Source organism: Pan troglodytes, chromosome 1, assembly GCF_028858775.2.
Source record: "Pan troglodytes isolate AG18354 chromosome 1, NHGRI_mPanTro3-v2.0_pri, whole genome shotgun sequence".
In the NCBI taxonomy this organism is placed as follows: Eukaryota; Metazoa; Chordata; class Mammalia; order Primates; family Hominidae; genus Pan; species Pan troglodytes.
Genome location: NC_072398.2, coordinates 87935005 through 87961626, shown reverse-complemented (window position 1 = coordinate 87961626; position 26622 = coordinate 87935005). Strand labels below are relative to the sequence as shown.

The 26622-nt window shown below is 45.1% G+C and overlaps 2 protein-coding genes across 2 annotated transcripts in view; one reads left to right on the top strand and one right to left on the bottom strand.

Annotated features, from left to right (window-relative positions):
- The first annotated feature begins 1078 nt into the window (after nucleotides 1–1078).
- Nucleotides 1079–26195, top strand: PCP4L1 (Purkinje cell protein 4 like 1). Its single transcript, XM_001152960.8, has 3 exons — nucleotides 1079–1345; nucleotides 24413–24467; nucleotides 25084–26195. The coding sequence occupies exons 1-3, from the start codon at nucleotides 1337–1339 to the stop codon at nucleotides 25224–25226; spliced, it is 207 nt and encodes a 68-aa protein (XP_001152960.2). The 5' UTR covers nucleotides 1079–1336; the 3' UTR covers nucleotides 25227–26195.
- MPZ (myelin protein zero) overlaps nucleotides 20503–26622 on the bottom strand; it is a 30167-nt gene continuing 24047 nt past the window's right edge. Inside the window, exon 6 of the mRNA XM_009436111.4 lies at nucleotides 20503–22362. Within this exon, the coding sequence (XP_009434386.1) occupies nucleotides 22306–22362 (57 nt within the window). The 3' untranslated portion in view covers nucleotides 20503–22305. The remainder of the gene's footprint in view (nucleotides 22363–26622) is intronic.

Here is a 26622-nt window from a genome sequence, read left to right as displayed (position 1 = left end):
GCAACTTGCTCGGGTCCCCTTCCATGCTGTGGAAGCTTTGTTCTTTCGCTTTTCACAATACATCTTGCTGCTGCTCACTTGCTCACTGACTCACTCTTTGTGTCCGTGCCACCTTTAAGAGCTGTAACACTCACTGCAAAAATTCCCAGCTTCATTCTGGAAGTCAGTGAGACCAAGAACCCACCAGAAGGAACCAACTCCGGACACAGTAGGATTTGATGAATCCTAAAATGTCTTCCAACTCCTAAGATCTATGATCTTCCACATCAAACAGGCACTTCACAATTTCCCTGTTCTTTGCCAAAGAAAGCTGTCCATTTGCTCCAGTCTCTCTCTCTTCCCCCAGCCTTCCTCCCTCTCTTGTGCTGTTCTCTGGTCCAGGGTGCTGTTCTTTTTTTTTTTTTTTTTTTTTGAGACGGAGTCTTTCTCTGTCACCCAGGCCGGAGTGCAGTGGCGCAATCTCGGCTCACTGCAAGCTCCACCTCCCGGGTTCACGCCATTCTCCTGCCTCAATCTCCCGAGTAGCTGGGATTACAGTCGCCTGCCACCACGCCCGGCTAATTTTTTGTATTTTTAGTAGAGACTGGGTTTCACCGTGTTAGCCAGGATGGTCTCGATCTCCTGACCTTGTGATCTGCCTGCCTCAGCCTCCCAAAGTGCTGGGATTACAGGCTTGAGCCACCGCTCCCGACCTCCAGGGTGCTATTCTACTAGGAAATCTTAATCTGCAACATCTCTTGGCTTTACCCCTTTCATTCACTGTTTCCTGTTTTCCGTGTACCCTCTTGATTTCTTTCCAGGTCTTCTCTTTCTCAGACTCACACACTCCTTCCATTCCACTCCCCCCCTTGCCTTCTTCGTGTACATCTCCTTTCTCCCTCTCTTTCTTTGCTCCCCCTATTTCATTTTCCGTCCCCGCATCCCCCGATGGTCTCCCCCTCCTTCCCGCTCTCTGTCTTACCCTAGTTTGGAAATGCAGCAGACCTCTAAACCTGCCAGCATTGGATGCAAGAGGCTGTCATTCTACGGTAGGAGGAGCTTCTATTGGTCGGGCTGGAGGCGGGTACCGAGCTGAGTATAAAAGGTGGGGCCGGAGGCGGCGAGCTGAGCGGCTCTGACAGGACGGGTCGCAGGGGGTCTCCTGGCCGGAGCTGGGCTCCGAGAATCCCGGGTGCCAGCACCAGAGCAGCGGCTCTCCGCACTAACTCTCCTCTCCTGGTCAGCTGTAACCCCTGCCGCAGAGCCCGGCAACTCTCAGCTGTCGCCCGCGGAGCCCCGAGGGCCACTCGCCTCACCTGTGCGTGCAGCGCCTCGCGCGCCCTGTCCGGCTGCGGAGATGAGCGAGGTGAGCGGTGCGGCCCCCGGCGCTCTCGGCAGGGCTGCGGCGGGGAGGGTGCTGCGGCTCGGGATCCCAGGGAGGCGAGGGAGGGCGAGGCAGACCGGAGCCGCGAAGAACCCTCCAGGGGCGCCCCACTGCCCTCCTAGGAAAGCTCCCACCTCGGGGCGCTGGGAGACGATTGGAAGACGGGGTGCTTTCAGTCTCCCTACTGTGGACGGCGCTTTTGGGGGTAATTGGAATCGGCTGTAGAGTCGGGAAGTGGGGATGCTGAGCTCTCAGGTGGTAGGTCATCCCCTCTGGATACTGCCCCTTGCATCTGTCTTACTGCCCGAGGTTATTCTGGCTCCCCTTACCCCCCTCACTTCGCTTCTGTCCTCTCTCTCCTAGGGATGTAAGGCACTCACATTCCTTCTGTAGCATCTAACAAGAACTCCATCCCTGGCCCCCGGGGAAGGCCACTGTGCCCCTTTTAGAAAGGTGGCATCCTGCCCTCCACTCATTCAGTCAGGAACGTTGGAGGGACGTTTTCCGGTATTTAGAAGCCCCTGCCAGTTGCTGGGGAGATTTCCCCTTCAAGAATAGACCTCCCTCTGCAGTGCTTGTTACAAACTAGGTCTTCCGGCAGGCTCTGTGGTGTTCACGGTGGCCAGACCCAGGTCATTAACTGATTTACTGTTTTCAAAGAACACTGTTCATGGGGTGGGGGAGTGGGGGGTCAAAGCAGAGACTTTGGAAAGACGTCTCCTATTGTCTATTTGTAGGCACAGTCTCATCTCCAGAAACAAGGATCAGCCTTTCCAAGTGAAGTCAGTCTGGTTAGTGGCATCACAAGCTTGCCCTCTGCAACCTCTTTCCTCGTACCCACGTTGTTGTGTTAAATCCAACTCCTCTGCTATATGTCAGATATGTATGTAGGTCAGCTACTTACCTGTGATGTAGCCTTAGGCAAAGTACAAAACCTTTGTTTCATTTTTTGTCTGTAAAATGGGGATAATACTGGTTGTTGTAATAATTAAATGAGATAATATATGCCAAATACTTGAAACAGGACCTGGCACTCAATCTATATTAGCTATTATCTTTCTGTTTCTTTTTTCTTCCTCTCCCATTAGAGTATTACAGAAATTTAACAGAACAATTCCCAAAGACATTAGATTACTGAAGGAATAGGACCCTGGAGCCTGGGTTCCAGTTTAGATACTAAAAATGAAGATCTCTACTGACTCCTACCAAAAGTTGTCACCCAGGGAGCTAATTAGTGCCAACTGCTGTGTTGTCTTGGTTGCCATGTTCACTAATTTTATCCTGGAAAATTCGGCTAGTCTGGGGGCTGCAGATGAACCAAAGTGGTTTCCAGTCCCTCAGCTGGTTGTGACTCTGATGATGGCAATCTTTCAGAAAGAAAAGAAAAAAACGCATCAACCTCCTCTTTCACCTCTAATGTGGGAAGAGAGGTTTTCTTTGCCCTCTTTTCACTGAGGTCTAGGGTTCATACTACTCCTCCCACCCCGAGCATTTCTAAATCTGAAAGTTGTAATCCAAGCCATCCCCTGGGAGTTTGTGATCTGAAGGCTATGCCAACGTGAGGATTTGCAGTTAGCCTGTGTTTTCTGGGGGAAGTGCACAGCCCCTTTGTAGGACACACTACAGGGGCTGGCATTTAGAGTGGTATTTGGTGGAACGAGAAGCCTGGTTTGTAGCAAAGGAAACAATTTGGTGTTTGAGGAGAAAGCCAAGTCCGCTCCCTCCTGACTCAGCAGCTGAATTTGGTTAGCCTTCATCAGGGGCTCAGTAGAATGATGGGAGAAGGCTCCACGGATGGAGACTATCAGTGTACCCAAGTCTGCCCAGCCTCCTAGGCTATCAGAGCAAACTGGTTTTAACTAGCAATTTAGTCTTAGAAGCTGTCTCCTAATACGGAGCTGAGCCTGGTCTTAGGGATGAATACTTATAAAATCCAGAAGCAGCTGTCTCTGAATCAGGTCACAAAGGGGTCTCTGCTTCTCTAGGGGCTGAGATCCAGCCTGTTTTCTTCCTCTTGTAAAAGCTATGGTAAAAGGTGGAAGTGTTGCCCAGAGCTCTAGGGAGACTCCAAACGGCTTCATTTCTCTCAGGCCAGCCCCATGGGGCTCCTCTTTCAGGTGGAAGAGCCCCGCCCAGGAAAGCCCTGTGTACCTTGAATCTTACGTAAGTTTCACCTCCCCCAACTGCTTATTTTCTTGCTTCAGAGAAAGTGCATGAAATGAGACGATTTGGGACGTCTTTAAGAGACTCCTATTTCAACTGAAGAACAAAACCAGGGAGGAGTCTCCAGACCTAGAACAACCAACAGTGCAGGGGTTCTGGTGGGGCTGCTGGGGAGGATCTCTGGCTCTGCCTTGCCTTTGTGGCTCTTTGCTGTCACTCATTACTGCAGTAGAGCATTTCCCTGTGAGTGTGTGTGTGCGCGTTCGTGCACGAAGGAGCTGCAGGGACTCATCTCCAATTTGTCTGCATTCACAGCTGCAGGCGGGACTTGATTGCTGTGGATCACACTCTATCTCCTGTGGTTTAATAACTTTTCCCTAGTTTCAGTGACGGATAGAAATGAGAGATGTGTTCAGTCCCTGAGGGCTCTTCCCTATAATCCTTTTTCATACAGTGTAGCTGGCTGCTTAAAGCAGAATTGCAGGTTCTTTTGTAATCCTGTTGCATTTCTCATCTGCGAGAAGCCTAGCTAGGGGAATCCCTTGGTCCAGCAGTCATTCTGCTGAAATGGGAGTCACGGACCACTGGTGACAGTCTTCATGGTGTCTGTCCTGTGTTTTGGCTGGCAGGGGCTGGGGCAAGGGACAGATCAACTAGAAATATCATTTAGGGGAGAGCTTAGACCTGGTGCTCCTTCATTATCCTGTTTGCTCTCTTCTTATCTAATGAGAATGGGATATCACACTTTGGAGATCCACACACTCTTTCCTGTTCACATCTGTCTGCATCTGCCACCTTCCCAACAAGGGAAGTTCAGTCAGAATGATACTATTCCGTTATGTCTCCTGTGAACCAGTTGTTAGGGAACCTGGTGTGGACTTGGAGGAGATCCAAGTTTCTCTCTGTCATTGGTATGTTACTTTTATTATGGTTATATTGGATATACAAAATAGAAAGTCTAGTCACTTACTGCTATTGAAATGCCTTCTACCAGCCAGGCGCGGTGGCTCACGCGTGTAATCCCAACACTTGGGGAGGCCAAGGTGGGTGGATCATGAGGTCAGGAGATCGAGACCATCCTGGCTAACATGGTGAAACCCCATCTCTACTAAAAATACAAAAAATTAGCCAGGCGTGGTGGCAGGCGCCTGTAGTCCCAGCTACTCGGGAGGCTGAGGCAGGAGAATGGCATGAACCCGGGAGGCGGAGCTTGCAGTGAGCCGAGATCGCGCCACTGCACTCCAGCCTGGGCGACAGAGCGAGACTCCATCTCAAAAAAAAAAAAAAAGAAAAAAAGAAATGCCTTCTACCTCTGGAAACATCTGCGTTGGAGTGAGGAAAATGAGAACTTGCTCATCCCTTTCTTAGTCTCCCATTTATGTTGCTGGTTTTAGCTGCTTAGGCAGGAGCCTCTGACTGGTAGAAGTGGATGACTTTGTCATCCTGTGACCTGGAAATATGGATGATTCTTTCTCTCAACTACAGCTGTGATTTGTTAGCTCTGAGAATGTCATCTTTATAGGGTCAGGCAGCCATAAGTAATATGGCTGAAGTCCAAGTGCACAAACTTGATGCATCTTTCATGTCTGCCTATGGAGGGTCTTAACTGATGGAAGTGGTGGAGATAGAGTTGCAGGCAGAGAGGATGAAGAAAGATGAATAATTGTCTCTTCAAGGTGGTGGTCCTATGCATGCCTCTCACTGTTTTCTTTTTACTTTTCTATATTTCTAAATTGTCTTTCACGAGTCTATTTTATCATAGAGAAAAATAAACTTAGTTCTGCAAAAAATTCTTCAAAATAGAAAGATATGTCTTTCACCAAGAAAACCTCAAATAAAATATCAAAACATTTTAGTGATGCGATTTTAGATTTGTTAAGGAACGCTAAAGATCATCTGGTCCAATATTCTCATTTTACAGGTGACAAAACTGGGGCCCAAAACTTATCTAAGTTTACACTGTACTAGAACCAAGGCTAGGGCACAGTACTTCTGACTTCTCATTCCAAAAGAACATTCCACAAGACTCCTTTAACATTTTACTTCAGTAAATACAGGGGTTTTTTTTTTTGAGTTGGAGTCTTGCACTGTTGCCAGGGCTGGCTGGAGTGCAATGGTGCAATCTCGGCTCACTGCAACCTCCACCTCCGGGGTTCATGCAATTCTCCTGCCTCAGCCTCCCAAGTAGCTGGGATTACAGGCACTCGCCACCACGCCCGGCTAATTTTTTGTATTTTTAGTAGAGATGGGGTTTCACTATGTTGGCCAGACTGGTCTCGAACTCCTGACCTCAAGTGATCTGCCCACCTCGGCTCCCAAAGTGCTGGGATTACAGGGGTGAGCCACTGTGCCTGGCCACAGAATTATTTGATTAGCATGTAAACTTTTAATGAATATATTTCAAGTACTTTTTTTTTTTTTTGAGACAATATCTCTGTCACCCAGGCTGGAGTACAGTGGCACAATCATGGCTCACTGCAGCCTCAAGCTCCTGGACTTAAGCAATCTTCCCACCTCAGCATCCCTTGTAGCTGGGACCACAGGTACACGTCACCATGCCTGCTTAATTTTTTTTGTATTTTTTGTAGAGACAGGTTTCACCACGTTGCCCATGCTGGTCTCGAACTCCTGAGCTCAAGCAGTTCACCCATCTCAGCCTCCCAAAGAGCTGGGATTACAGGCATGAGCTACCATGCTTGGCCTCAATACTTTCTTTCCTTTTTTTTTTTTTTTTTTGAGATGGAGTCTCACTCTGTCGCCCAAGCTGGAGTGTGCAGTGGCGCCATTTTGGCTCACTGCAATCTCTGCCTCCTGGCTTCAAGCGATTCTCCTTCCTCAGCCTCCCAAGTAGCTGAGATTACAGGCGTGTATCACCAGGCCCGGGTAATTTTTGTATTTTTTTTTAGTAGAGACGAGATTTCACTATGTTGACCAGGCTGGTCTGAAACTCCTGGCCTCAAGTGATCCACCTGTCTTGGTCTCCCAAAGTGCTGGGATTACAGGCGTGAGCCACCATGCCTAGCCTCAAGTACTTTCTATAAGAAATATAGGCTGGGCACTGTGGCTCATGCCTGTAATCCCAGCATTTGGGAGGCCAAGGTAGGTGGATAACGAGGTCAGGAGTTCGAGACCAGCCTGGCCAACATGGTGAAACCCCGTATCTACTAAAACTACAAAAATTAGCCGGGTGTGGTGGCAGCCACCTGTAATCACAGCTACTCGGGAGGCTGAGCCAGGAGAATTGCTTGAACCTGGGAGGCAGAAATTGCAGTGAGCCGAGATAGCACCACTGCACTCCAGCCTGTGACAGAGTAAGACTCTGTCTAAAAAAAAAAGAAAAAGAAATATAAGCAATGTAGCTGAGTGTGGTGGTTCACGCCTGTAATCCCAGCACTTTGGGAGGCTGAAGCAGGAGGACTGCTTGAGCTCAGGAGTTTGAGACCAGCCTGGGCAACATGACAAAACCCTGTCTCTACTAAAAATTAAAAAATTAGCTGGGCATGGTGGCACATGCCTGTGATCCCAGTTACGTGGGAGGCTGAAGTGGGAGGATCTCTTGAGCCTGGGAGGTCGAGGCTGCAGTGAGCCGTGATGGCACCACTACACTCCAGCCTGGGCGATAGAGTGAGACCCTGTCTCTCACAAACACGAAAAAGAAATATAAGCAGTGTGATCTAATAATGCTGAGCAAGAGGATAGAGACAGGAGACCAACATTAGATAATATTTTATCAACAGGGTACATTCTGGTAGAATACTAGTCAGGGCAGGTACTATCCATCATTACGCAGGATGCCTAGTCACCTTAAAAATGGGTGCAGAAAATGGGGTGGAGTAGGTAAGCTGATAGGAGTGAAGGAAGTAGGGAGCCTGGAGGCCCTCTTTTCATGAGTTCTTAATTTGATGTTCATCACTGATTCCCATAATTGCAGGCAAGCAGGTGTCTAAGTAAAATTGGTGCACCTGATGAACAAACAGCCTCTGGATATTCAGTCCTCTTTCGTTTGGCCGTTTGACTTCCAAGTCAGGAGTTCAAAGGCTTTGGGAAGAGAATGGTAAGGCCAGATGTGATGGCTCATACCTATTATATTTGGAAGGCTGAGGTGGGAGGATTGCTTCAGCCCAGGAGTTTGAGACTAGCCTGGGCACCATAGCAAGACCCTGTCTTTACAAAAAATAAAAAATTAGCCAGATATGGTGGTGTGCATCTGTAGTCCCAGCTACTTGGGAGGCTGAGGTGGTGCTTGAGTCCAGGAGGTCAAGCTGCAGTGAGCCGTGATTGTGCCACTGCACTCCAGCTTAGGCAACAGAGCACGACCCTGTCTCAGGAAAAAAAAAAGCAAGGAGATGGGGAAAGAAGAATGAGAAGAATGCATTAGGCTGGCAAGGTAAGTGATGAAATCTTACTGGGATTCAAGCATCCTGAGTGCATGATTTTCTAAATCCATACTCCGACCTGCTGCTCAAAATGGCTTGACTTGCGTTGGAATTATTTTAGTTACAAAAGTAAGCTAAATCAGAGCAGATCCAAAACCACTTTTTTTTTTTTTTTTTTTTTTTTTTTGAGACAGTTTTGCTCTTGTTGCCCAGGCTGGAGTGCAGTGGCATGATCTCGGCTCACTGCAACCTCACCTCCCAGGTTCAAGCGATTCTCCTGCCTCAGCCTCCCAAGTAGCTGGGATTACAGGCACCCAACACCACGCCTGGCTAATTTTTTTGTATTTTTAGTAGAGACTGGGTTTCATCATGTTGGCCAGGCTGATCTCAAACTCCTGACCTCAGGTGATCCACCTGCCTCGGCCTCCCAAAGTGCTGGGATTATGGGTGTGAGCCACCATGCTGGCCTCAAAACCACTTTTCTAAGAGATCTGCATCCCTGAAAGGTGCCCATAAACAGGTACCTAGAAATCTAGACCTTGTCACAGTCTCCTCACTGAAGCCTGATTTCTATTTCCCTCCAGGCTTATTCCCAAAGCCATGCCCAGTACCCCACCCAGGAAAAAGGGGTACATTTATCGTTCTGTTGTCCTTGGTGCTGCCTCCCTCCCACACAAAGCCCTCCAGCTGAGTGTTTGCTTTGTAGGCTGCAGGGGGGATTAATACGTTTATTTTGGGACATTAACACCATGGGTGGGATGCACATTGAAGATTATAGCAATAAATGATGCTTTGGCACTACTCTCTCTCCCCCATTCCCTAAACCTCAGTGTGGGGTGAAGGCACAGCTCTAAGCTGTGTGCAGAGCACCACAAATAACCACTCATTAAACTGTGGCAGCCCATGCTGGGGGGAACAGGCCGGGGCTGTTGACTCACTGCATACCATGAGCTGGCATGGCCAAGGAATTCTGCCTCTGACTCCAGTTGGGGGTACTTCTATTCCAGGAAACAGGGATGGGGTGGCTAAGGGGAGAATCAGACAAGGGGGCTTGGGAGCTAGGGTTGTTTAGGTTCTATTTTTGTCTCAGGATGCATCTGAGATATAGGGCATTGGGGGAAATAGTATATATATTAAGAGAGGAATGTGTGTATGTAGAACCTGCAGTAAGGATTCCTAGTTCTTTTTCTGTTATTATCTTGAGGGTGACCTTGAGCAAGTCTTTCTGAAGCTGTTTAAGGACTGCAGCTGGTTGCTGCACTGAAAGAATTGAAACGGTTCCAACGGTGCTCCAAAAACAGCAGTCTAGGGTCTTCCAGGGGCACTAGAGGATCCCAGAGGCCTCTATAAGGTTTTTTAGCAGTTACTTTCATTTAACATTGGAGGAGAATATGTCAGAAGGGATAAAAGGGTCCCGGGGTGGAGTGGGAGGGTGCAAAGCCTCTTTGTCGCCACTTGGAAGCAGATCCACTAACTCTCCTGTCCCCCTTCACTTCCTGCACCTCTAGAACAAGCAGGGAGCTTAGGAAGCCTAGGATTTATGTCAATACAAAGGCAAGGAAAGGGATTTTTAAAGGCTAGAATTTAGGATTTTTAGGATTCAGTCCCTTTTTAGGTTTCTCTGCCTTGGACTGTAGGACAGGATTCTGAGTTCCTGTGTGTATTCATCCAAACTAAGTATTCTGGCAGTAAGTACCAAAATGTGTTTATAATGTGTTTTTATTTACACAGCACCCAAGCTATGTCATGCAAATACAGGTATAGGTAGTCTAGGTATGATGAGGTGATCCTTGTTCCTGTCTGTTGCTGCTGTTGACAGCCTGTGATCTCTCTTTAAAGAGCCCAGTGGGCTGAGGAATATGGGGAAATCTGGATAGTTTATCTTTTCCAAGGTTCTAACTCACTGCTTGGAGCAGAAGGGGCGACACTATCTTCCCTTTTCTGGTGACAATGGTTGCTGTGGCAACGCTATTAAAGATGAAAGCCACAAAGGAAGGAGGAAACACAGCCCAAGAAAGGGAGCAGGGAAGATTGGGCCTAGAGTTATAGGGGATCTGTTCCCCAGTAGTGGCAGCAGGAAAACAGCACCAAAGTTGCTACCGTTTTGAATGTCTAGGTGCTTGCTACCACAATACTATGTTTTGTTTTTGTTTTTGTTTTTGTTTTTTTAGACAGAGTCTGGCTCTGTTGCCTAGGCTGGAGTGGAGTGCGGTGGTGCAATGTTGGCTCACCGTGACCTCTGCCTCCCAGGTTTAAGCAATTTTCCCACCTCAGCCTCCTGAGTAGCTGGGATTACAGGTGCCCACCACCATGCCCGGCTAATTTTTGTATTTTTAGTAGAGACAGGGTTTCACCATGTTGGCCAGGCTGGTCTCAAACTCCTGACCTCAGGTGATCCCCCTGCCTTGGCCTCCCAAAGTGTTGGAATAACAGGTGTGAGCCACCGCACCTGGCCGACAATACTATCTGGTGAGGCAAGGAATAGACTTACACAATCATTTTCATGACACAAAAGTGGACGAAAGGACTCAATCAAGGAGTATAGTTTGTTTACTCCTAAGTACTAATATCCTTTTCCCTGTGGTGTATAACTTAAAAAAAGAGATGTCTCAGGGTTCCCAGAGGTTTAGAGCCATTCTCAGCACTTTTTGGGACAGACATTGGGAAGACAGGGAGATTGTGATTTCTAGGGCTTGTTTAGAGGGGGAAAAAAAAAGCATTTATGAAACTCCTACGGTAGCAGAATAAGCCTCCAGGGCCCTTCGAGCAATCCCAGGTATTCTCTTCCTCTTTCAGTTCCACTTAGAGAAAAACTACTCTGTGGCAACTCCACTCTCTGATTCTAGTATTTTTAACCCTGCAATAAATACCTCAGCATCTTGACCTAAACCTATTCTTATATTCAACCCCAGGTTATATTACTTTGGAATAATAACTATTTATTGTAATGTGTGCTATGTATTTTACATACATTTTTCTCTGGTTCCTTTTACCTTTTTTTTTTTTTTTGAGATAGAGTCTCGCTCTTGTTGCCCAGGAGTGCAGTGGCACGATCTCAGCTCACTGCAACCTCTACCTCCCGGGTTCAAGTGATTCTCCTGCTTCAGCCTCCCAAATAGCTGGGATTACAGGCATGCGCCACCATGCCTGGCTAATTTTGTATTTTTAGTAGAGGTGGGGTTTCACCATGTTGGTCAGGCTGGTCTCGAACTCCTAACCTCAAATGATCCACCCGCCTTGGGCTCCCAAAGCCCTGGGATTACAGGCGTGAGCCACCATGCCCTGCCTTTTTACCTTTCAAGATAGATATTATCTCTCTTCTGCAGATGAGTGATCTGAGCACAGCAAAGCTAAGTAATTTACCCAATGTCACACAGCTAGGAATGACAGAGCTGAGATTTGAACAGATAGTCAATGCAGATCCAGGATATGAATCCAGATCTGTCTGACTAGTGTGCCACATTGCTGCTCCCAGGAATTTGAAGCCTAACAGAATTTTATTTTATTTTTTTTCTTTTATCCTCATCCTCTATGTAATGGTAAGGCTTAAGCAAATTTTAATTGACATAAATATCCATTAAGTGCCTACTATTACAAGACATGGGTTGTAGTTATTGTAGCCTAGACATAAACAAATGGAAAACATGGACTGTGCTTCAAAGGAAATAAAATCTATCAGGGTGCTGAGGTGGGGGAAGGGGGGGTAAGACATTACCTGCACCTGTAGTACAGGTAATATGAAATATACTTCATGAGAAGGTCTTTCCTTCATTCTCAGCTCTTTTTCAGGCACATATGTTAAAGTGAAGGAAAGCAATGACTTGGCTTCTGAATCCCTTTTCCACAACCTGTGAACTGGCTACAGAATGAAGGCCTTCAACTTCTGAAAACAAATTTGATTTCAGAAGTTTAGATGAGGTTGCAAATAAAACAGAGAGCTCCCTTCATTTATTTAAAAAATTCTTAGTGTAAATCATGTGTAAAAGATCAAAATGGATCAATAGGAATTAATGATACAAAAAGGAGGCAGGGATAAGAGAACCATATGCCAAGGTCCTGAGGTGGGAAGGAACATAGTATGTTCCAGAGATGAGGTTATTGAGGTAATCAGAGGCTGAATAATATAGAGCCTTTTAGGCCGTATTAAGGATTTTGGGCTGAGTGTGGTAGCTCACACCTATAATCCCAGCACTTTGGGAGGCTGAGGCAGGAGTACTGCCTGAGTCCAGGAGTTTGAGACCAGCCTGGGCAACATGGCAAAAACCCATCTCTACAAAAAATACAAATATTAGCCGGGTGTAGTGGTGTGTGGCTGTGGTCCCAGCTACTCAGGAAGCTGAGGTGCGAGGATTGCTTGAGCCCAGGAGGCCAAGGCTGCAGTGAGCTGAGATTGTACCATTGCATTCCAGCCTGGGCAACAGAACAAGACCTTGTCTCAAAAAAAAGAATAAGGACTGGGCGTGGTGGCTCACGCCTGTAATCCTAGCATTTTGGGAGGCTGAGGAAGCTGGATCACCTGAGGTCAGAAGTTCAAGACCAGCCTGGCCAACATGGTGAAACCCGGTCTCTACTAAAAATACAAAAATTAGCCGGGCATGGTGGTGCATGCCTGTAATCCCGGCTACTCGGGAGGCTGAGGCAGGAGAATTGCTTGAACTCAGAAGGCAGAGGCTGCAATGAGCTGAGATCATGCCACTGTACTCCAGCCTGGGCAACGGAGAGAGACTCTGTCTCAAAAAATATATAATAATAAAATTAAAAAGAATTTCATCTTTTATCCTAAGAGCATCAGTAACCACTTGGGTTGTTACAATTGCTCATGTCAGAGCCAACTGTGTTAGGGTGTGCAATGGTCTGAATGTTTGTGTACCCCCAAAATCCATATATTGAAATCCTAACCCCCAAGATGATGATACTAGGAAGTGAGGGCTTTGGGAAGTGATTAGGTCATGAGGGCAGAGCCCTCATAAATGGGATTAGTACCCTTATAAAAGAGACCCCAGGCTCAAAAAAAAAAAAAAAAAAAAAAAGAGAGACCCCAGGCTAGGCGCAGTGGCTCATGCCTGTAATCCCAGTACTTTGGGAGGCTTAGGCGGGAGGATCACAAGGTCAAGAGATTGAGACCATCCTGGCCAACATGGTGAAACGCCATCTCTACTAAAAATACAAACAAAATTAGCTGGGCATGGTGGCATGTGCCTGTAGTCCCAGCTACTGGGGTAGCTGAGGCAGGAGAATTGCTTGAACCCAGGAGGTGGAGGTCGCAGTGAGCTGAAATCCGTGCCACTGCACTCCAGCCTGGTGATAGAGGGAGACTCCGTCTAAAAAAAAAAAAAAAAAGAGACCCCAAAGAGATCCCTCTCCCCTTCTACCATGTGAGGATATAGCAAAAAGATGGCCATCTACATATGGAAAGTGGGCCTCACCAGTCATTGAATTCAGGTTGTTTCCAGTTTTTGGCAATTACAAGTAGAGCTGCTATAAATATTAATTTACAAATGTATGTGTGAACATAAGTTTTAATTTCTCTTGGATAAATAAATAGCAATAGGATTGCTGGGTGGTATGGTAAATGTATGCTTAAGAAATTGCCAAAGTAGCTATACCATCTTGCATTCCCACCAACAACGTATGAGACTTCCAGTTGCTCTGTATCTTTGCCTCTACATGGTATTGCCACTAAACAGAAAATTTTTAATAGGTATGTGGTGATATCTCATTGTGGTTTTAATTTGCATTTCCCAAATGATGATGATGTTATATATCTTTTCATGTGCGTGTCATCCATGTATCTTCTTTGGTGAAATGTCTGTTCAAATATTTTGCCCATTTAAAAAAACTGTGTTTTTATTATAGAGATTTAAAAGTTCTTTCAATACTTATTCTGGATGCAAGCCTTTTATCAGATATTTGATTTGCAAACATTTTCTTCTAGTCTGTAGTTTGTTTCTTTTTTTTTTCCCCCGCCCCCAAGACAGAGTCTTGCTCTGTCGCCCAGGCTGGAGTGTAGTGGCATGATGTTGGCTCACTGCAACCTCTGCCTCCAGGGTTAAAGCAATTCTCCCACCTCAGCTTCCCGAGTAGCTGGGACTACAGGCACGTGCCATGACGCTCGGCTAATTTTTGTATTTTTAGTAGAGACTGGGTTTCACCATGTTGGCCAGGCTGGTCTCCAATGCCTGACCTCATGATCTGCCTGCCTTGGCCTCCCAAAGTGCTGGGATGACAAGTGTGAGCCACTGTGCCTGATCTTTTTTTATTTTTTCTTTTTTGAGACAAGCTCTCACTCTGTCACCCAGGCTGGAGTGCAGTGGCATGATCATAGCTCACTGCAGCCTTGATCTCTGGGTTCTAGTGATCCATCCTCATACCTCAGCCTCCCGAGTAGCTGGGACTACAGGTGCATGTCACCACACTTGGACTAACCTTTTTTTTTTAGTGGAGACAAAGTCCATGTTGCCCAGGCTGGTCTCAAATTCTTGGCCTCAAGTGATCTGCCTGCCTTGGCTTCCCAAAATGCTGGGATTACAGGTGTGAGCCACCGTGCCCTGCCTAATTGTACATATTCATGGGGGTACATAGTGATATTTTGATGCATATAACTTATAGTGATCAAATTGGGGTAATCCCTAACTTTTTTTTTTTTTTAAGCAAATTCTTCTAGATCCTGATTTCTTTTTTTCTCTTTTAAAGCATTTCCCTAAACTTTTAACATTGGTATTCCTGGGCTGGGCACAGTGGCTCACGCCTGTAATCCCAGCACTTTGGGAAGCCGAGGCGGGTAGATCATGAGATCAGGAGTTCGAGACAAGCCTGGCCAACATGGTGAAACCCTGTCTCTACTAAAAATACAAAAATTAGCCAGGCGTGGTGGTGGGCACCTGTAATCCCAGCTACGTGGGAGGCTGAGGCAGGAGAATTGCTTGAACCCTGGAGGCGGAGGTTGCAGTGAGCCGAGATCGTGCCACTGCACTCCAGCCTGGGCAAAAAAAGCGAAACTCCATCTCAAAAAAAAAAAAAAAAAAAATTGGTATTCCTCAATATTGACAATTCCTATTGTCCGAGACCTGCTTCTTTCGTCTCTAATGGTAGTTGGAAAAGAAATTCAGGTTGAGGGAGGCTTTTATTTATTTATTTATTTTTATTTAAGGATAAATATATTTATTTATCCTAAGTCATATATTTATTTACTTCTTAAGGAGAGAGGGAAGCTTTATATGTGAGAGAGTAAAGGGAACTGATTGTCAAGATTCCTGAGGAGGAGAAGGGTGATGGGATCTAGAGCTCAGATGGAAGGACAAGACATCATCTGACAAATGCTCTGGGAGGAGGCAGATAGGCAAGTGTGTGGTGCTTCTCTTTCCTGGAAGTGGGAGGAAATGAAAAGGGTAGGTACTCCTGGGGAAAGTATTAGGGAAAGGGGGAATGTTACTATGTCATATTCCTCTCTGCACTCTCAAAGCCGAAAGAAAAAAAGACCCTTAAGCCAACAAGACTCTCCTTCCTTTCCTTCTTCCCCATGGGAAGGGAGAATCTGCAGCTTTGAGCTGCAGAGGAAACAAAAGAGTACTCATGGGGAATTGGCAGTATCACCAAGATGATGGAATGGAACATTGGTACACATCAGGCTCAGAGGCAAGGATTAAAGAAATATAGGAAGGTAGGCAAGGAAAGCAACTAAAACCCTCTAGGGAAAATAAATTAAGGAAAAGAAAGTGTTGATGGGCCTCACAGTTGCTAATTAGTGTTTGGTATCTATTGAGAAGTGAGAAACATTTAGTCCAGGCTGGGGAGGGTGTGGGTGGCTCACACCTGTAATCCCAGCACTTTAGGAGGCTGAGGCTGGAGTATTGCTTGAGTGAGAACCTGTTTCAAAACAAACAAACAAAACCCCCAAAGTCCCATTCAGTCCTATGTGGGCAGTGAGGCTGAACGAACCAAGCTCCAAGCTCACTAGAAACTAACAGGCTTGAATGACAGCGAGGGAGGCATTTGAAATGGAAGCCAGTAGAATGATCCTACACATGGAATTCTCAGACTCTGAAGGGCTGGGCTCTGGCTCTGGGAGTAAAGAATGTAAACTATGGCTGTCCTCCAGGAGTCAGCCTCGTGTATCAGGAGGCCCACTGAGCAAACATTAAGATGAAAACCAGAATCAGAGTGATTAGATCAATTAGAGCAGAAATCTGAGTGATAGGCATGGTCTGGGATCAGGTTGTCAAATATTAATAACATGTAAAATTGCCCCATAATGGCAGGACTGGACCCTGTTCCCCAAGTTCCCTTTGGAGTATATGTGAAGATAGCATTGTATACGCATGCACATACATACTCATACATCCCCATACTTTTGATTGGAGATTGAGAGATAGTGTAGGATAATGATCAAGAGCATGGATTCTAGAGCCAGACTGCCTGGGTTCAAATCCTAGCTTTGTGGTTTGTTTGTTCTATGGCTTTGGGCAAGATAACCTCTCAACTTCAATTTCCTTCTCTGTGAAATAGAAATAATAATTATACCTATTTTATAGGGCTGTTATAATCATTCAACTTGTGTTTATAAAGTACTTAGAAAAGTAGCTGGCACATAGTGTATTATATATGATTGTTCATAAAGTAAAGTGAGGTGACATTCTGAAATCCTTGATTTCTTCCAGTTCCCCCAGTTGGGTCCTATAAGGAGAAGGAAGGATTTGCTAAACCATGTCATTGTTGTTATTTCTGGTCAGAAAAGCTCAGTATCGAAATGAGTAGAAGGCTAGGCACTCCAGCCTGGGTGACAAGAGCAAAACTCTGTCTCAAAAAAAAAAAAAAAAAAAGGAGTAGAAGAGCACCTGAGAGGTTTGTGATCCATACCTGGCTAGAATGAGGAGCTGAGAAATGCTGACCTGTTACAGCTCTTGCAGTTTGGCCTCACTCCTCTGCAGGTATGAGTTTTTGTGAGAAACACTAGAGTATGTGGTCTCTGGTCCCAGAGTGTACCTCTGTGCCTCCTTTGTTTATGTGAAGTATGGTTAGTCTGATGGCTTGCAGATGCGTATACCAGAGGACCTTAATTCATCTAAAATTGCTGCGTTTCTGGAAGATAAACAGGAGGGTTGAGGCAGAGACCAGAGACTAATAAAGGACTGAGCACCACATAGAGGGTGGGAGCAGACAACTTGTGATCTAACTGCCCCCACCCCTAGCCTTAGCAAATCACAAACAACTAAATCCAGAAGAGTGTCCAGAGTGGCTATTTCAAGAACTGGCTAGAGAGAAAGAGGAAGAGGGGCAGGAGGTAAAAGCTCCTGCACCCCTTTCAGCAGAAGGTAAAAGGGAAATTTCAAGGGGCATTGTGAGTAATAGGAGTTTTCTTCTCCTTGCAGCATCCTTTGCTGGTTTCCCAAGTAGAGACCCCACTTTTAGATTATTATCTCTCATAAATTTAACCTAAATGGAGCTAGAAACCCCGGGGGTGGGGGGACCAGATGGCAGCTGAGCCACTGCTCCATTCCAGGGCCAGTGATCTCCAGAGAGACTTGGGAGGGAAGCAGCTGGCAGGGCAGAGGGAAAGTGGCAGCCTGTGTGGTTTAGTCCTGACACACATTCCTGCTTATTCTCAAGGTCTGCTGATATGAGAAGGAATGTAGAGGAAACAGCCACCTGAGGGAAGATATTTAGAATCAGAGTCCAGTGGCCGGGCGTGGTGGCTCACGTCTGTAATCCCAGCACTTTGGGAGGCTGACGCAGGCGGATCACGAGGTCAGGAGATCAAGACCATCCTGGCTAAGACGGTGAAACCCCGTCTCTACTAAAAATACAAAAAATTAGCCAGGTGTGGTGGCGGGCGCCTGTAGTCCCAGCTACTCGGGAGGCTGAGGCAGGAGAATGGCATGAACCCAGGAGGCAGAGCTTGCAATGGGCCGAGATTGCGCCACTGCACTCCAGTCTGGGCGACAGAGCAAGACTCCGTCTCAAAAAAAAAAAAAAAAAAAAAAAGAATCAGAGTCCAGATTTTCCTTCAAAGAGGAGGGGTTGGGGTGAGAGAAAAGATCTGATGGATTAAGGGAATAGGCTTAGAGTCAGACAGAGGGATAATGGCTAAATCATGGATCAGAGTCCGAGATTTACTGGCAAAAGAGAGCATAGGATTTGAAGTCAGAGATCATGAGACTATAGAACTTGCCTCTTAACCTATGATCCTCTTGTCTGGACAGTTGCTGTTATCCTATTAACTGCATACTCCATCTAGGTCATACTTTTTTTTTTTTTTTTTTTTTGAGACAGAGCCTTGCTCTGTCACCCAGGTTGGAGTGCAGTGGTGTGATCTCAGCTCATTGCAACCTCCGCCTCCCTGGTTCAAACAGTTCTCCTGCCCCAGCCTCCCCAGTAGCTGGGATTACATTTGCCTGCCACCACGCCCAGCTAATTTTGTGTTTTTAGTAGAGATGGGGTTTTGCCATGTTAGCCAGGCTGGTCTCGAGCTCCTGACCTCAAAGGATCCACCCACTTCGGCCTCCCAAAGTGCTGGGATTACAGGTGTGAGCCACTGTGCCCGGCCAGGTCATATTTTTACAGTGTGGACAAACCTCTTGTGATGACAGTATTCCTGTGGAAGGTGTCACCTCAGTAACTACTGGGACATTTTATCGATTATGTGCAAAATTAAGCAAAGAAAAACATTTGACCACAGGGGGATTATGGGGAGAGAAAGAGTAACAACTGGGTCAGTCTCCTAAGTCTCAGGAACAGTCCTTCCTCTCATGGAATCTTTCTTTTGGTCAAAGGGGAACAAGCAGGAATTCCATAGGGTTTCAGGAACACATTTATGTATGTTCTTCCAGATTTTAAAATGAAAATACATATGGGCCTGGCGCGGTGGCTTGTGCCTGTAATCCCAGCTCTTTGGGAGGCTGAGACAGGAGGATTGCTTGAGTCCAGGAGTTTGAAACCAGCCTGGGAAGCATAGGAAGACCCAGTCTCTACAAAAAATACAAAAATTACCCAGGTATAGTGGTGTGCCTGTAGTCCCAGCTACCTGCAAGGCTGAGGTGCGAGGATCGCTGGAGCCTGGGAGATCAAGGCTGCAGTGAGACATGATTGTGCCACCGCACTCCAGCCTGGGTGACAAAGCAAGACTTATCTCTTAAAAAAAAAAAAAAAAGGAAAATATGTGTGTGTATGTGTGTGTGTGTGTGTGTGTATATATATGTGTGTGTGTGTATATATGTGTATATATACGTATGTATATATATAAAAAATACAGATAAATATAAACACATATGTATCTTACACAAAATTTGGACCATATAAAGTTATAACCGAGTTTGAAAAACTTGCCCATGTCAAATACAATATTGCATTAGCATTTTTAATAATTTTTTTCTAAATTATTATTTTCTTTCCCCCTAATGTTTTATTGGAACCATTTACCAGAAATGAAAGAATAGTTCAAGCCAGGTGCAGTGGCATTGCACCTATTATCTCAGCTATTTAGGAGGCTGAGGAGGAAGAACTGCTTGAGCCCACCAGTTTGAGACCAACCTGGGCAGCATAGTGAGACCCCATCTCGAACAAACAAATAATTAGAGTTAATAAATGATTTCAGCAAAGTTGTTGGCTACAAGATCAATATATAAAAATCAGTGGTGTCTCTAAACACTATCAATGAAAACTCCAAAAAAGGAAATTAAAGCAATCCCTTAAGGAAAGAAAAAATAGTTCAGTACATATCCACGTCTTCCACTTAGATTCAGTAATTGTTAACATATTAGCATATTTGTGTCAGCATGTGACAATATTTGGTCTTATGGAGACAGTACAGCCTGTTGGCTAGGAGTATGGAGTCGGTCTACCTGGGTTCCAAAGCCAGGTTCACTGTTTTCTATTGTGTGATTTGACTTGGGCAAGTTCCTCAACATCTTTCTAAGCCTGTTTTCCTCAACTATAAAATAGGGTGCCATCTTCTTAGAGATTTCAGAGGATTAAATGGGATAATGTTTGATATATAATAAACAATAAATATTATTTGGGTCCTTATCTCCTCTAAAATCACTTAGCCTGGAAGATAGGAAGAGTATCTTGATTGGTTTCACCTTAAATTCACGGCCATTAACCCCCAATGGGCGCTTTGTGCTATCTGATAATCCTGCTACATCTTTAGGGTCTAGTTGTGTTGCCTAGGCTGGTCTTGGACCCCTGGGCTTAGGTGATCCTCCTGCCTCATCCTATATCTCACCAGCTCACTCGCTCTCTTACTTTCTTAGGTAATCCTTTCAGTCATTCTCCTCTTTCCTCAAACATTTAATACTTCCATGCCTTCTTCACTCTCAGCTGACAGCTGTCTTTCGTGTTTCATTGAGACAATGGAAACAATCAGAAGAAAACTTTTATACATTTCTACATCTGCCACCTTTCCTGCATCTATTCCTTCATTCCTATATTGTAGATAAACTGTCTGTATTCTTATCAAAGGGCAACCCCTCCACTTATGCACCAGATCTATTTCCTCTTGCCTATTCAAGACATCACTCTGGTAATTATCCCCTCTCCTGTATCATCAGTTTTTTTCTTCCTTACTAAATCATTTCCATCAGCATTTAAAATCCCCCATCTTACCAAGCCCTCCCATAACCCCACATTCATCTCCAACTAATGTCCAATTCCTCCGCCGCCCTTTAAAGAAAGGCTCTTTGATAGAGCTCTCTGTACTGAAAAATATACAGGCAGATCCAGCTTATTTTACCATGAAACTTGTCTCAAGTCTTAGTATTTCCTATTATCTCCATCACTACCACCCTAGTCCAGGCCCCATCATCTTGCTTGTACCATTGCAAGACTCTCTTGTTTTCCCTGGTTTCTTGTACCTCTATTTTCTTTCTTTCTTTCCTTCTTTCCTTCCTTCCTTCTTTTTTTTTCTTTTCTTTTCTTTTTCTTTCGAGATGGGGTCTCGCTATGTTGCCTGGGCTGGTCATGAACTCCTGGGCTCAAGTGATCCTCCCATGTCAGCCTCCCAAAGTGCTGGGATTATAGGCATGAGCCACCACACCCAGCCAGTAGTCTTTTTTCTACCCATCTGTCAGAACAATCCTTTAAAAACATGACAGACCATGTTTTTCTCTGCCCCAAAACCTATAATGCCTTTTCATCAGCTCAGAAAAAAATCTAAATTCTTTGTCCTGTTCCAAAGACACATATTCTGGCTATCTACCTAACCTCATTTCTTATATTCTCTCCCTTACATAGCTCCAGCCATGATGGTCTTTCTTTCTCTTTCCTCTTCCCCTTCCCATTCCCTCACTCTTGTTGCTCAGGCTGGAGTGCAGTGGCGCAATCTCAGCTCACTGCAACCTCTGCCTTCCAGGCTCAAGTGATCCTCCCATCTCAGCCTCCTGAGTAGCTGGGACCACAAGTGCACGCCACCATGCTTGATTAATTTTTGTAGTTTTTGTAGAGATTGGGTTTCACCATGTTGCCCAGGCTGGTCTCAAACTCCTGGACTCAAGCAATCCGCCCACCTTGGCCTCCCAAAGTGCTGAGATTACAGGCATGAGCCACTGCATCTGGCCCATGATGTTTTTTTTACTCTTCCTTGAACATACAGGCACAAACCTGCTTCAGGGACTTTCTACTTGATATTTCACCTGCCCAGAGGATCTTTTCCCACACATTCACATAGCTTATTCTTACATCGTCATTAAAGCCTCTACTCAAATGTCAGTCTTCAGAGAGACTTTCCTAGACTACTCTGCTTTATTTTCTTTCATGGCATTTGTCACTAACTGATGTATTTGTTGAATAAGTGCAGGGACTTTCTTTTGCTCACTGCTGTATGCCCAACACCTAGAACAATACTTGCCATGTGATTAGGCACTGACATATTTGTTGAATGAATCTTTTGCTTCTTTTATACCTCTTTAGTGTATAGAACAGTGCTGAACACAAGTAAGTGCTTGATAAGTATTTATTGAAGTGAGATGGAAACAGCATAATCTACAGAACATAAATTGGATTCTATCAGTTTCTCAAAGCAGAACCCTTACGTCTGGCAGTCATTCAACAGAGGTTTGCATCTGTAAAATGGGGGATAATATTAAAGACTCCACTAAGCTGTTCCAAGAATTAGATGAGAAAACATTTATGAAAGCACCCAGTTTTTGTATTTTGTTAAATATAAAGTACTTAAAATTGTGAGGTGAATAAACAGACTCCAAAAGTACCAAGTGCAGGAATGACTCTGTCTCCAGATGAACCATACCTTGAGACTGATGAATGTCCAGATGAAGTAGCCTTATTAATATAATCTTGAGGAAAGGGAATTACTATTTTTTTTTTAAAGAGCTAGGATCTTGCTATGTCTTGCCAGGCTGGTCTTGAACTCCTGGGCTCAAGGGATCCTCCCAAGTAGCTGAGACTACAGGTTTATGCCACTGTACCTGGCCTTACTATTACGTTTAACTCTCCATCTGAGCAGGGAACCTGGAAAAAAGCATAGACATCAGCTGATTAGTCTCACTTCAAATTCATGACCTCCTGCCTTATGAGGGGCCTTAATGTCTCCAGCAATCCTATCACTGTTCCTTAGTCCATTTACTCTCCTACTCGCCTAGGTGAGTATTTCTCCCTTCCTTTCTTTAATACCTCTTCCCTCCTCCTCTTGGATGATGACCTTGTTACACATTTTACTTCAAAATATAGAAGCAGTTAGGGAGACCCTCCAAATGTTCCCTCTGCTTGCACCGGGGCCTATAAGCTCTGCCTTCCTTCCAGTTCCTGTGGGTATCCTAGTCTAGCTCTTATTCAAGGCCAGCCCTCTACTGATGCACTAGATCTCACCCCCTCTCTCCTATTCCAATAATGATTCTCTTTCTCTCCTACAGTTTTTCCTTGTCTACTGGATCATTTCCATAAGAACACAAACATTCTGTAATTTCTGTCATCTTAAATAAAATCTCCTTGTGACCTCATGTCTGCCAAAAGTGATGCCCCCATTCCCATTTTTGGAATTCCTTCTATATTTGTTGCTGCAATTCCTCTCTTCCTTTTCCCTCTTGAGCCCATTACAATCATTCCCTCCCCTTGCTCCCCTCCTTCATGGACACTTCTCTTATCAGTGTCACCAGTGATCTCCCCATAGCAAAACTCAATGGTCAATCCAGTTCTCATCTTACTTGGCTTACCTGCAGAATTAGACATAGTCATTCTCTACTCCCTGAAATATTTTCTTCACATGGCTTCCACATTACTGTAATCTCTTGGCTTTTCTCCTACCTGGCTTCTTCTCCATCCTGTTGATTTTTCTTAATTTCTACAATTCTAATCACTGGGATACCTCAGGATTTTATCCTCTTCTCTATCTGAACTCAGTTTCTTGGAGATCCCATTCAGTCTCATGGCTTTAAATGCTATCCATATATCAATAGCTCCCTAACTGATATCTGTAGCCCAGGCCCTTCTCTTTAACTCATCTTGACTATTCAACTGTTTATAAAAGCATCTTCTCTTGGATAATTAATAGCCATCTCAAATTTGTTAAAAAAATAAGCTCCTTATCCTCCCCCTAAAACCTCCTCTCCCTGTTTTCTACATCTCAGGAAATGGCAGCTCTATTTTTTTCAGATCATCAGGCCAAAATTTGGAATCACCCTTGACTCCTCTCTTTCTCACAATGCCATTTTTCGAATCAACAAATCATATTGGTCATAGCTGGAAAATATACCCAGAATCCAACCATTTACCGTCTTCATCGCCACCATGCTGATTCAAGCTACCATCATCTCTTGCTTGGTTTTCTGCAATAACCTCTTAACAGATTTTTCTGCATCCTTTCTCATTTCCCTTTTATGCAAATCAGAGGTCTCCAGCAACTTCTCATCTCACTTGTAGTAACAGTCAAACTCCTTAAAAAGACTTCTAAAGCCCTACATAATCTGCTTCCACCCCCAGTTAACTCTGTTCTCATCTCCATTAATCTTTCCTCTTTCCTCTCTCCACTCCAACTACACTGGTCTGCTATTCCTCAGACAGGCTAGTCACACTTCCAACCCAGAGCCCTTGAAAACTCCTGCCAGATATCTATAAGCCTTACTTCCTCATCTCCTTCAGCTATTTGGTCAAATGCTGCTTTTCAGAGAGGCTTTTCCTGACTACTCTATGTAAAATTGTATTCCTCCATTTCCACCCCAGTACTTACTATTTCCTTTTGCTACCTTTTCTCCATAGCACTTACCATCATAGTAGTCACTTTATGTGCTTTATTTGTCTCTATATACACTGGAATGTAAGCTCCATGAGGGCAGAATTTCTTTGTCTGTTTTGTCCTCTACACTTTCTAGCATCAGTAAATCTTTGCTAGATGAATTTTGATAACTTTTCCTCTGGTCTCTGATCTCAAGACTTGCTTCTTCAAAAGACTAAGGGAATGCACCTGGTAATAGGGTTTGAGAGTATATAAGAGGTCTAAGGTGATGATGCCTTCAAATTACTTCCATGAATATCTAATATTCTGATATTCTAATATTTTTTCCAGCTTAATACCAAAACATCCCCAGCAACCAACCAGGCAGCTGGCCAAGAGGAAAAAGGTGAGTGGGGTTGGGCTAGGCAGTTTGTAGAGCAGGTGACTGTAGAGACATAAAGACAAGTAGGGTGAGTCTGGAATTTCCTAAAGTCAGACATGAAAGGAATAAGAATGTGGATAAGTGAAACAAAGTACCAGTTTGGAACTATAGTACTATATCTATAGGCTTCCTTCTATTTTTCCTAGGAAGTAAACGATCAGTATTTCCTCCTTGATTTTAGAAACTGGGTCTGGAGTGTTGGGGGGAGAGAGGTACAAGATAAGAAGAAACTCATCAAAAGTCCCAGCATTATCCCCATCAGAAACTGAGAGAAAGCTGAGGAAAGTGAGTGTGCATTGGAACTTGAACTGTAGGATTTATGAATAAGTGATGAAAGAAGACATTTGTTGTTTGGTCCAAGAGTAGCAGAGCTCTCCTAAGTAACTATAGCTAATTCCCAACCTAAGTACCTTGACTCAGACTTCTAGGGGAATTATCAGGCATTCATAATCCTAGCAAAAATTGGGGGACCCCACAGAGTCTGGCACAAGGTGGACCTTACCCACTGTATTGGGGGCCTGGAGAAAGGGTCTAGAGCAGGTCAGATTAACTCATTAATGAGTCTCCCAACTATCTGCAGGAAAAGCTGGCAATGTCAAGAAGGCGGAGGAGGAGGAGGAGATTGACATTGATCTGACAGCACCAGAAACAGAGAAGGCTGCCCTTGCTATTCAGGGCAAGTTCCGGCGATTTCAGAAAAGGAAAAAGGATCCCAGCTCCTGAATGGCCAGCCTTGCCCTTCACCTTCACCTTCATGCTGGTCCCTTCTCTCCCCTTCTCCACACCCATGTATCTTTATCCCTTGTCCCTCTAGCCTTTCCTTGAGGCAAGTTCAACCTTTATATACTCTTGTATCTGGCCCCCTCAAGCCATCACAGAAGTAGAGGCACAAGAGAGGTGGAGAAGATGAAGACTTCAATCAGCAGTCACTAGTCTAAGGGTGGAACAATTTCTTCTTGGTATAAGGTTCTTTGATCAGTAGCTATGCCTGCCCTGTAGGGCTAAACAAGAGGCTTCAAGGCTGAGAGATCTCCCCAAAGAACAATGTGGGAAGGAGGGAAAGGCTTTCAGAGTAGGGTGCCTAAGGGTGGGACATATGCACTGTTCTGCTAGTTACAGCATTCACACTTTAGGTAACATTTTTTTTCCCCTTCAGATCCTTCTGCACCAACTCCAACTTCCCCTCCCAGGATCTAAGCCACAGTGGGGACTGGAGCCTCGTTTTCCCCCTAGGCAGACCTAAATCAAGCAGCTTACCACAATAGTGCATGCTGAGTAGATTAGTTCCAAGGAAGGGAGACTGGAATGCTGGTGTCAAGGAAAAGCCTCCCTCATCATCTAGTCTAAGACCATAACGGGCAGAAGCATAAGAGGTTCCAGGGCCATAGGAGAATGAGAAGTAGGGCACATATAGGGAGGAAAGAAAAGTGAAGAAGGGGGAAATCTCTGAATTTTTTTACTGCTGGGAAAAGTGTACTACGTGAAGGATGCTTGGGGCTTTGCTAACCTGCTCACCTCTAACCCCCCAAGTCTAACCATCCCCAGAGGCCACACAAACCAAGTGACTCCTGTAGTTCCCATTTGCCCCACTATGGAGTCAGGGCAAAAGTGGAATAGCCACTCCATGTGATTTTAGCATGTTTAATCATTTTAACAATAAACCACCCCACAAATGGGGTCATTTAACCTCTACTAATGTTTTTTCTTGGGAGGAATGTGATTATAAGCCTGAGCTGGCTTCAGGGAGTGGGGTGGAGAAGCAACTGCGTTGATTGCGTGGTAGCGCAAGAAACTAACTGCCTGAGCAATTTTCAGACTGAAGCCAACCCTCCCTTCCCCCACCCCTACTGACCTTGCCCTCACCTTGATTTGCCACCCACATTGTCTCTGTGTTGCTGTCACCACCCCCAGGGTGTACTTGCAAGAGTGCTCATTTTTCTTTTCTCCTTCCAGCTGAGAGTGTGCTGGGTACACATCCCTCTGAAAACAAACCTGGTCTTCCTTGCTCCGGATTCCCAAATGACCTATCCTAGATTTCCTTCTTGCTTTGTCTTCCTCCCACATTCTCCCCTCCCCTCCCTCTTGTTTATCAGATGCAAGGAAAGGAAAAGACTGGTCA

Coding starts and splice junctions, on each gene's coding strand:
- PCP4L1 (XM_001152960.8), top strand. Junction 24,468..25,083: donor AGCTGGCCAAGAGGAAAAAG/GTGAGTGGGGTT, acceptor AACTATCTGCAG/GAAAAGCTGGCAATGTCAAG.